Raw genomic sequence first — 12,557 nt, forward strand, 5'->3', positions numbered from 1 at the left:
GATAAATTAAAAATCTTTTTTTTTTAATTGATAAATTAAAAATCTTTTTTTTTTAATTGATAAATTAAAAACATTTCCGAACAGCACATATTAATTGGCAAATAGTAAGCCAAAATTGTATTAAGATTGGCCAACAGTTGACCAATATAGGCCAATGAACTGTGCTACTATTGGACGAACAACTCCGCTCCCTCCCCTCACCCCATCCCTACCCCTGAGCTTCTAGCCCTGATGATGCAAACTGCAACGTTTGCGAAACGTCGGCGCAACGCTGTACCAGGACGCAGCATGTATCCGGAAGCCCTTTCTATTGGAAGCAACGTCAATAGTCGTGAAAGCTTTAAGTATAAAATATATAACGAATTTACTAGGCAAAGAAAAAAATGCATTTTTATGAAATAAGCAATTAAAACGTATTAATTATATTAATTATATGTAAAAAAATCATATGTCACTAAAAAAAATTCATTTTATTAAAAAAAAAGTTGCTCATCGAGACTCGAACCCGCAATGTCAAAATTATGAGTCTAACACGCTGCCGTTGTGCTACGCGCTTTTTGCTGAAAGGTTCTCTTTTTTTGAGTTGATATGGCGCGTAATTGTGCTCGCGATTTTCTCGCGAATGGTTGTATTAAGGCGGGGAAAACAGAATTATCAAAATCACTACGATCTAATTTTATGGTATATTTAAATTAGATGAGAGGTGAAATTTTAAGGTCAATAAATTCAAAACTAGAACATTCTTTAAATATGAATTGTAATTTTGGATATGAATACAGTAATTTCAGTAATTATTTGAATTTCCGTGCGGATTACATGAACATAACAAAATTTTTCCGCCAGGTAGGTCGGTATTTATTATACGATTCACTGGAGACAGTTGTCTCTACCGATATTCTAGTTGGCCGAGATCCTTAACGACCACATCGAATCAGAAGAGACGCGGTCACGTGATCAGTTTGCATATCTCTCTCTCTATCTCTCTCTCTCCCTTCGCTCTTCTTTCTCCCCCCCCTTCTCTCTCTCTTAGTGGCTGTCTAATATAGATAACCTTATAAAATTAAAATTGAATGTGAAACGCCCGGTTATGCTGACCAATAATATTAGAATACAAGGTCGATGAGCGAACTAATACACGTTATATATGGTTGATCTTTATTAATACGCACGTACAAGAGGAGATTGATAAGACATTAACAAGATTGCGAAACGTTTCGACTCTACTAAGTCTTCTTCAGTCGCATAAAAATAATTAATGGTTATAGCTCTGAGAGTTGTAAAAAATAATTTTTGCAATAGGCTGACGATTGCGGAAAATAATGAATTTTTACAATACTCGGAGTGAAAATAAGTTCAAATATATCAGAAAGTCCAATCAGTTTGACTCTAATATTCCGTTACTTGAATAAATAAAAATGTTATAGAGACCGGCCAATAATGATTTTTCAAACGTTAAACGAAGTAAAATTGTGGAAGAAATTATAAATACAAATAACAAAACAATAAACCAAACGAATAGTTAAATGTTTAAATTCGGGATAAGGTACAAAACAGTATAAAAACCATTTACATGCCTAGTTACTCAGATGCGTCAAGATAGATTAAACCAAGATTTTTGTTTGTGAGCGAAAAAATGGATAGATATTAAATTACGGTAATTTTAACTTTAAAAAGACACAAATTTGGAAATAACTGTATGAGAAAAACTGGACAAGTAAAACAAATAGTTATATTTTAGAGATAAGTAATGTAAAATCAATGTAGCGAAAAACTTACGTATGTAGCTTGATTAGTAGTAAAAAAAGTAGAGAGCCGGAGAAATGATAAAGTTGTGTCGTCCGTTTTGTGAGAGGTGTAGTCAAGGAAAGTAAACCTCCGATACGAATAAGACTTACGTGTGTTTTATGTTTATGCTCGCAAGACTATGAAGTAAACAAGAGTAGGAAGTATCGAGAAACTCAGTGTCGTTTTGCGAGTTTATACCGTTTTTTTCCGAAATATATTCGACTTTATTAAGAGTCACAGTGACGTTGCCCTTGTAAAAATAACATCCATGGCATTCCTAGTGAATTCTACAGTTTCTTTATGAAGATTTATGTACAATGTAAAAATTACATTGAGTGCCGGACGTTTATTAGGGAATTTGGAATTGTAGAATGCGTTTCTTATTTTTGTTATGTTATCAAGATCTATGTGTTTGTTGTGATTCTCCATATCTTTAATGAATTCATGGATCATAATTTTTTTATTAAGCAAAGGTGGGAGGTAGAAATTATTTCCCAGTTGTAACAAGTTAGAAACAAATGATGGAATATGTAAGTTGGACAGGTTTATAAACCATTTATTATTGGTATGATATAATGGATGTCTATAGTATTCGTGAACTTTAAAGGATCTAGGTCGATCGATATTATTTTATTTTTACTATGGAAATATTGGAATTTTTCACCTGTGTGATTTGACATAAAAATCGGCTTAATTTCTTTCATTACTCTTATTTTATTTTAGTTATTTTAGTCCTAAAATTCATGAGACTTTTCATGGTGTTCCATAATTTTATTTTATATTTGTGAAGGAAAAGAGTTATACAGATGGAAAGAAATCGAAAGCAATTTTTTATTAAAATGATCTTTACTTATGTAAGTCAAGGATCTCAATAGATAATAATTTTAATCTGAAATTATATAAAGCACTTCCAAGTTTTTTGACAGCCTATATAGTGATTAAATCTTAATTTTATGCCAACAACGAAATTAAGATTTTGAGGAAAGATGTAAAATTTACAAGTTTTTAGGAATCTTAATTGGGACGTGGCCCTAATCAACTTATAATTTAAATCGATCTAACGTTTTAGAGATACTACAGCATTATTATCGAAAACAATTTTGATGAAGTAAAAATTAAAACACGCGTGCGTATGTGCGTGTGTTGGACGGAAGAAAATATTGCACAAAGATAGCAACTGGAGATGGCATTACAGCGCATATAGCACGAAATTTCTCAGTAATTAGATCCTGCATCTTCAAGAAGTTATTCAGAGACGAAAAGATAAAACATATATTTCTTTCGAGCAATATTTTCTCATTTCGTTCGTTTAACATGACACACACACGTACACGCACCCACACACACACGCACACACGATGTGCAAATCTCTTTGTAGTGCGCATCGAGAAATGCTAATGCGGATTTAAAGGATGGACCATTAAGATATATTATAGACGCGGGGAGTGAAGTATTGTATTATGGACGCGGGGAGTGAAGCACTGGTGCGGGCGGATTTGAACCTTTCACTCTTTCAGCCATAGGTGTATGGGCCACTAGTGCTGCTATCTACTTGATAACGATAATACTGTTTATACATATTTGCATAGTCCCTATGTACAACTGTGCACTTAACCTATTTGAATGGTGAAATCGAAGCGAAAATGGTGCATTGCAAAAAATTGTAACAACAGATCATCACGAAAGTTGAAACAGCAAGAAGAATTAGAAAATCTCAAAATATATCATTTTATGCCTAAATATTTTAAATATGACAAATATATTTGAAGAATTGTTATCGCATTTATATGATCAAAGTATGTTAACGTGTAAATTTAATTAAAATTATTATAATGAAATATGTAAAAACACGATATTTTTATATTGTAAAACAAACAGATGTAAGCAAAAGACAATACTTTAATAAGTTAATATTATTTTCAGGACAGTAAACATGATTAAAAATTTGTGTTTTATTCCCATATATCCATTTATTAAACATATATTTATTTATTCATGTATTATATATATGCTTACAATAAATTATTAATAACTTTGTTAATATGTTTACCTTGCATATTTTTATTAAATTGATTAAATTATTACTTTATTATGTGTACTATTTAATTTAAGTAAACAATACTATTAAATGCTAACAGATAGCAGTATTAATGACCTATACAAATATGGCTGAAAGTGTTTCACATTTTTGGATAAAGCTCCATCCTTTAAATCCATGGGCAGCAGTCATAAACAGACTAAAGTATTGGTAACTTTGATATATTATAACGCCACCAAAAAAATCGTACAAAATTCAACTTTTTTTAATTTGTAGAGAAAAGTTCATATTTTAAACCGATTTTTCCGCGCTAAAATGTCTCTCTTTATGCAAGAAGTTGGAGCACTCAAATGTTTTAACTAATAAGTAATAAAACCTACGCCATAAATCACATTTTAGTGCGCATGTACAATCCATACAATTAGCAACATGGCTGCGCCAATGATGACAATGATAATGACAGGTGCCCATACTTACGGGAAGTATTTTTTAACTATATATGTATGTATGTATGTCTAACTAATATAACATAATTACATTAAAAATTTAATGTGAAATTTTTGGTCGGATATTTGCCGGATAGTAACAATATCCGGCTATCCGATCGGATAGTAATAAAAGGGCCGGATTCTTACAGGATATCATGTCCCTAATTAGTTAGGGTTTTTTAATGTGTGCTTTGCGGACCCGATGCTATTGTATAGTAGCTTGGTACGCTTCAAAATTAACAGAAGAAAGGCCGACATTTTTAAGTATGAACGAGATTTATTTTCTTATAACAATAATTCAAAAATTATGCGTCTATAAAAATGTTTATTCAATGTGCTCACTGTAAAAAAATACTTTGTTTTGCGTTTTTGTTAGCAAACGGCTATTATTTATGTTACGTCCAGCCGAAATTTTTGCGCCGCGAAGACGCGTTGTCATAGCAACCGTAAACTCGCATAGCGAGGGCAGACTCGCGCGCGTTTGGTGCCGGAGACCGCTCCAGCACGCGCTACAAGTGTGGGCGCATGCGCCAGCAATTAACGTGAATCGCTAATGAACCACGCAAGATATTGCGAAAATACCACCGAGGGAGCAATTCTCCCACTTACTGGCCCTGTCCTGGGGCGCCTCGGCCCTTGGTTTGCCAATAATAACTGGTTAAATCCATTAATTAACAAATCATTAATTAACTACCAGAAAGAGGATGAGTCGACGCCCTCTTGCGCGCCGGTGCATCTGCATTCGCGCGGGATCACTTGCTGCGAAGCAGCAAGGGCCGAGCAGCCTCCTTTGATTATTAAACAATATTAAATAACTTCGAGCACGAGGAGGAGCACGCGGCAGCTCTATTGCCGCCGAAATCGCTTATCTCCAAACTTATGATGAAAAACTGCGATTAGGAGTGCGCGATTAAAAGGCGCAAGCCATAGTTCCGCGCCGCGAAAATGTGGATACGGCGGTAAAGAGTCAAGCAACTGTATTGTAAAACTAGGCGTGATAATTAATTAATTAACAAATTGGGTGACAAACGATAGATGATTTATCACCTTGTCTTCCTGGCCCTTTACCCCTGAACGCTCTCACTTTTCGGTATATAAGCCGCGATTTTCGGATGAAAATAGGAATTTTGCCTCCTTGTTTCGCGCCAAAAGGCAGTAAGACTTGCTCGCGTATTAGCTTTTGAACTTAGAATATTTTCGATAATTCACTTTTGGACTTAGAATATTTTCGATTATTCCGTCCTGAATTTAGAATAATTCTGATTTTTTAACTTTGAATATTTCTGAGCTTTAGAACTTAGAAAATTTCGGATTTTCAAACTTAGAATATTTTCGATTTCTGAACTTAGAATATTTCAGATTTTTGAACTTAGAATATTTTTGCTTTTCGAACTTAGAATATTCTTACTTTATCAACTTAGAAGAATATTTTTGTTGTTCGAACTTAGAATATTTTTCGGTTTTCGAACTTAGAATATTTCCGATTTTGAACTTAGAATATTTTTGCGTTAATGAGAAAGACTCAAGGTAGCAACTCCCTTCTTATTCTATTGATTTGATTTCTTTAATATTACTAGAATCGGAACAACAAACGTTGCGCGTGCGCATTCGAATTCTAGAGCGAATACAGTGCTGTAAAGGTGCGAGTTCTAATTGATCAATTATTCATTTCTCTTTATTAAAGTGAACTAGTGTTATCATCAATTTCAAATCGAGTTATTCTTTCTTTTTTTTCTCTTTTCCGTGTTTGATTCTCAGTGCGTGATCGGCAGTGGTTCGGTATGTCTCTTCGTGGACAGTGAGAGGAGACGGGGAGCGCTGCTCTGCGTTCTCTCAAAGAGCGCAGTAAAATCCCGGCTCCTAACGAGCGCTTATCACCGTTTCCTCGATGGTCCTGGGAAATTAGCATTCTCTCTCCCGTTAAAACCTATCCCACAGGAGACTAACAGCCAACGATGCGGGAAGGTGCGCGCTAACTAGCGTTCATCCTTCTCCGTCAACCGCCTCTGCGAAGTCCTTGTGACTTTAGCGTAGGCGCGGGGTCCAGCGCGCTACAAAGCGTTCCGCCATTCTCGACAGCACCGGAGCGGACGGGACTGTCCCGATTGCCCACATAAGCGATTGGACACAGTCCCGATTGGACACGGACTCAATTGGACACAGACCCGATTGGACACGGACCCGATTGGACACAGTCTCGATTGGACGCAGACCCGATTGGACACGGACCTGATTGGACACGGACCCGATTGCACACGGACCCGATTGCGCACCGACCCGTTTGCACACGGACCCGATTGTGCACCGAACCGATTGCACACGACCGATTTACGCTCTCACGCAATCCTTCCCTTCTCTCGATCCGACTATCGAATTAACGGATATATAAACCGCCAAAAGAAAGTGAGGGATGGGTCAATCAGAAGTCGACAATTCGAGTCTAACACACAACACTCTGTCTTGCGGGGTCGTGTATCTCCGACACAAAATATTGTATCATAAACAACCACGACACTCTGCCTTGCGGGGTCGTGACCAGTAAACTCATAGACGCGACACTCTGCCTTGCGGAGTCGCGATCTAACGTGTCCTTGTAAACGGTCAACAAAATAAAAGTGCTTAACACAAATAGTGATGTATAGTGACTAAGAACTCTTCTCCCGAGATCTCGGGCAGCGATCCCCAACGTATTTAAAACGAGAGGTACAACAATATTTAAATTTTTATTCACACCATCTGATTAGCCAAAAGAAGGGAGTGGTTTTTGGATTGACAGATGCAGTTGTCACATCCTACTTTTTATAAAGCCAACTTTGATTTTATTATTAATATTTTATTAGATAGATAATGAGTATCTTCTGGAACTAATATTTACATGTATCAAAGAGAGGATATAAAGAAATATCCATAAATTCAATAACATGATGACAAGGGAGCAGCTGAAGAAAAATACAATTATTTTACTATTCTATACATTCCGAAATTTCAGACAAAATTTAACATTACTTCAATAGAATCAGATATCATAATAGCTTACATTGATCTTAATAAATTAAGCAAATTTATTAAAGTACATAAAGATCCAACTCTCGTCTCTTCACAATATAACGTATTGTATATAAAATTAATTGCAAAGATTGTGAAGTATCTTATGTTGGCCAGACAAGTAGACTGCCTTAAGCGAGAAAATCCGAACACAGGAACCACATTAACAGAAATTCAACCCAGACCTCAGTAATTACATGTCACAGAATCAATCAGTTATATGATTTTGACAGAAGAGGTTTTTATTTTTGACATCAAAAAGGGATTATTTAAGAGATTAATCTTTCAAATGATAAAAAAACAAACAAAAGATCTTAATATGCAATGCAACACTGATTTACTCAATTCGATCTGTGATGATTTTATTAAATAAGATGATTTTATTAAACGATGCTCGACTTGTTCGGCACCATGCTGTTTAGCGATACTCGTCAAAGCGCCTGGCCGGCCGCTTGGTTGCACTGCGTCTGACAGCGCGAGCTTCACGGCCTGTGGTTGAAAAATTTCAAAGGCGCATTATTTGAACATTATTGACCTCTCAAAATTTTGCTGTTGACATTTTTGACTTAATTTTTCATAGGAATACGTACATGCCGGCTTCTCCAGTTAATCTGGAACACCCTGTATGTATGTATGTATATATATATATATATATATATATATATATATATATATATGATCTTTTACATTTTTGCCCGTCTCTTGTACTTAAAAAATTTTTTTGTATGGTCCTGCAAAACATTTTCGCATCCAAAATATGGAATTTTTGGAAAAAAATGTCAAAAAATATTGCTTATTTGGAAAGATGGGCCATAACTTTTTTTACTCGCTTTGTAGGTCAATTATGACGTCGGCATTCAAAAGAGAAGGTTTCAGATTATTAAAAACTATGTCGAGTTTTTTTTTCGACGTCTATGTAAAAAGTTTAAGCGTTGAACGTACAGAAAAAATAGTGGACATTTGGGCCGAAATGGGTTAAAGCATACATTTTTTCTTACATGCGTTTTTCATGGAATTTCGTATACAGGGGTTTTTAAAGTCATTGTTTACGAATCCGCTGTTAAATTTTCAAAAATGGCGGATGCAATATGGCGGACACAATATTAAAAATTCAACTAATTTCCATAAAATCATAATTCCAGGTATTTAGGGATTTTTTGGGATACTGATTACGAATTCATTATCAGAATTCTAAAATTAAAAATGGTGGATCCAATACGGCGGGCATAAAATAAAAAATTTAACTAATTTCCGTGAAACTTAGTATCTAGGAGTTTTGTCATATTGGCTCCGCCATTTTGTGTTTTGAAAATCTGACAACGAATTTGTAATCAGCATCCAGAAAAAAGTTTTACAGGATTTGGTTTAATTTTTAATTTTATGTCCGCCATATTAGATTCGTCATTTTAAATTAAAAAAATCTGACATTAGATTTCCTAATAACCATTTCTACTGTGGCAAATGTTGGCAACAGATTCTGTTGTTAAAAAGATAGCAAATAAGAAACAGATCTTGTCATTGCAAACACTGTTAGCAGACATTTAGCAAATATTTAGCAACATCTGTCATCAAAATACATAATAGTGAACTGCAAACAGATTTGTTGAAAGTATTGATGTCAGATTGACGATAAACACCAAAGTTAATGACAGATCTGCTTGTCTTGCGCCCAATTTGATGACAATTTTTGTTTACAATCTGGGTGCATTCGAGGACACAGTAGGTCATGGTTTTAGCAGCCTGATTCCACAAGAAACTATTAGCAGTCTGCTAACAATTTGGCAGCAGATGGTTAACTGGGTTCGTAATCAGTGACCCGAAAAACTCCTGGATTCATCGAAATTGATAAGCAAGAATACTTTGTGGCTCAAAGGGTTAATATATTTTGTGTTATAAATATATTATATTTAATATACTGCAAAATTAATATTTAATTTTAAATTAATCAGCAAATGCTGAATCAGCTTTGTTATAATTAATTTTTATTCGATAACATACCTGTCGTAAATCCGAAAATTTGAAATATCCTAAATATAGGGATACTTTTATTTACGCTCTTTATTTATATTATTGCATCACACAATATAGCAATTCTGGACAGTTTGCAAGAGATGAAACAAGTACCAGGAGGGGTAACTGGCAAACAAAGTGGAAATAGCATTTATATACCTACTATATATTCTAAAAGTCAAAACGAATGGGTCGAAAATTTTTACAAGCAGAACGGATACTTGGGTAAAGTATGCGATGTGTAGGAATTTTTTAAAAATTAACTAATTTCTGTTATTTTAATCTATTTATATTTTACAGAATATGACGCTCTTACAAGACTTGGCATAATGGACTCGTCGGGCTTCGTAAAACGCCATTTTCCAAACGAGAACATAGTTTTCTTAAAGTCAGTGGCCGTAGGAATGGTAATAACGGATCAAGTTGACGCCAATATCGAAGAAGTCGTCGCGACCAGTTCCTTCGTCGACTTGTATCCTCTTTTACCATCCGTATTCAGCGATGAAGATACAGAACTTCTACTTAAATTAGCTATAAAGAAGACAAGGGTTAATGTACATATATTTGCGAAAACGGTTGTGATTTCCGAAGCATTTTTACAGACTTTAACCAAATCCCTTGAAACAATAGCGGAACAAAAGGCCCGAGACATAGTAGCTAGCGGAAAATGGATCCAATCTATTGTTGAAATTAAGTTGAAATTTAAATCCGCAGATTTAATCGTCGAAAGTAAAATGAGTAAAAAGGAGGAACGAAGAAAAAAAGCGATTATTGGTAAAGCAGGCGGCGGTAATCAAGGCAGAGAAACGAAAACAAAATCTACGAAGAAGAAATATCTTCATGGAAAGACACAGGAAATTGACTCTGACGATAATGAATCAAAGCACACACAGGCAACGGTCGGAAAAGGTGAAATTATTTTGATATCCGTGGATGAAGTAAAAGCAGAAATTATGAAAAACGAAAATATATCTGTTATTGACGAATTGGCAGATAAATTAGCATATTATTTGCAACCGAAGCTGAACAAATCTGCATTATCAGTGGCGGAACAATTGACGCAGTCCAATAGAACTACGAATTTGAGTGAAATCGACGAACGATTGAACGTTCTAATAACGAACATTCGAGTATTCGACAAGGGTATCAAACATCTGGACAAAGCAGATCAAATCCCGTTGATTAAATACTTGTTAAAGTCTCTAGGCCTTGATTTTGTAACGAGTATATTCAAATTGTCTGCTCAACAGAATATGTTGCAAGTAGCGGAAAATTTGACGACGGAGGCGAGACAAAGATTGTTGCTTGAACTGCCTATGGACGTTAGAGAACCATTAACCATTGTCCACAAGATGGTGGCAGGAGATTCAGTGGAGGATTTTTTAAATAGCGTTGACAAAGCAATGACGGCCTGTTGTTTAGTCCTGAAGAAATACGATAAGAAAAAGGAACGACCACAAGTGCACGCTCACAAAGAGGCTCTGTTAGAAGAGCTGAATGCTACGCAAGATCCCGCGTTAACATTACACCTAGTTACGAACGTGCTTTTTACTGCTGTTACGCAGAACGCCTTACATATGTCTGGTAGACATGTAACAATCGTTCTTGCGTTTCTTCAGCAACATTTGGAATTTGATACAATGGCGACTCTCTCCAAATACCACGGTAACAATTTATAAAATAATTCTTCAGAGAAAGAATTTTCTTTCTTTTACATAAAATATAATGGAAGAATTTTCTGCAAAAAGGAAACAAATTTTAAAAATTAATTCTTTATGGTACAAAAAATTTTTCAACTTTAAACTGTTTATTGTATAAACATGATCAATTTTCTTCTATAATATAACATATAATAAGTCCAGATGAAAGTGACCGAAACAAATTAGACATTTTGAAAAAACAGTATTTTACTTTGACTCCTAAAAAAATTTTTTATCGGATATTTTCTTTCAACTTTTGACACTATGTTATTATGGGACTCCATTTTTGCATTTGTTTAGATTCAATCAAGAAAACTTTTGTATATAGAGAGTTATAAATAATTAAAATGTACAATGACTAAGTAGCGGTGGCCATGGATATATTTACTATACATAGATCATTATCAATATGAAGCAGAAACTGAATTCAAAACTTATGTTATTTGAACAAACATATCTTTTTATTTAATTATAGAAATTCATAAATTAACATAAAGATACAATAATTATAACAATTTTTGATTTTTGTAAGAAATTTTTTAATGTTGAACAAACATTGCATTTCTTTTTACAGATTTAGTACTCAATTTGCTAACCACTCCTGATAAAAATACAAAAATGGAAGTGTCTAGGGCACTGCAAGAAAGATTGGAAGACATAAAAAATATTGCGAAGAATTCCAAGCAACATGTGAAAATGATCAAGGCCTGAAAAAAATTACATAAATAATTACATAATATAAATAATGTAATATAATTTGGACCTATGCAAATATTTGTTATATAATATCAATTATAATTTTGTATTTTGTAATTATATACATAGCCAATTAAAAAATCTCATTATAACCTATTGTATTTTTATTTTATTTGTTAATCTTTATTCTTGCTTTTCGGCTTTGGATTGGTCTCTGGCTTACAATTGTTTACATTTATAATTTATATACATTTATGTATCGTTTTTTTAATTACATACATAAAATACTTAAAAGAAAATATATCGACTCATTATAATCTTGTTATACTTAAATGCAATCCATTTGATTTTGTATAAACTTTTGTATAAATTCTATTCTATAAATTCTATATTAATTTAGATGAACTAATAATAAGTCGCAACAAAACAGAAGGAAAATTATTATATTATCTTAAGCCCTACTTAAATAAAGTCTCGTATTAATTTATGGTCTATTATGTTCTATTGTGTTCTGTTTATTTAAAATTTTCTACAATACACAATAAAATAGCTTTATTTACATGCTTCACAGTCTTCTATTATTACACCTCTGTTCAAAATTATTCTTGCTTTATTTTCTATCTCTATTGCCACTCTGTCCCTTCTCCAACTTCCTCTACTGCCATTTCATTTTCCTTCGATCTATCTTTCTTTATTTCTTCTATTTTCACATTACTTCTCATCCCCCTCCATCTTCTTTCAACAACTTTTCTACTGTCAATTCTACCTTCGTTTCCTCGTAAACTCTTACGACAT

The 12,557-nt window shown here is 34.0% G+C and overlaps 1 protein-coding gene across 4 annotated transcripts in view; it reads left to right on the forward strand.

Annotated features, from left to right (window-relative positions):
- LOC105833319 (E3 UFM1-protein ligase 1 homolog) overlaps positions 1 to 12,327 on the forward strand; it is a 53,905-nt gene extending 41,578 nt beyond the window's left edge. For 3 of the 4 annotated variants that reach the window (XM_012674972.3, XM_028190384.2, XM_012674973.2), the window contains exons 4-6: positions 9,445 to 9,591; positions 9,667 to 11,031; positions 11,641 to 11,777. In XM_012674972.3, coding sequence (XP_012530426.1) covers positions 9,445 to 9,591; positions 9,667 to 11,031; positions 11,641 to 11,777 — 1,649 coding nt within the window. Of the gene's footprint in view, positions 1 to 9,444; positions 9,592 to 9,666; positions 11,032 to 11,640 lie in introns of all 4 variants that reach the window. The other variant, XM_012674971.3, reaches the window with a different exon arrangement.
- Positions 12,328 to 12,557: the final 230 nt, after the last annotated feature.

The sequence above is a fragment of the Monomorium pharaonis genome, chromosome 8 (assembly GCF_013373865.1).
Source record: "Monomorium pharaonis isolate MP-MQ-018 chromosome 8, ASM1337386v2, whole genome shotgun sequence".
In the NCBI taxonomy this organism is placed as follows: domain Eukaryota; kingdom Metazoa; phylum Arthropoda; class Insecta; order Hymenoptera; family Formicidae; genus Monomorium; species Monomorium pharaonis.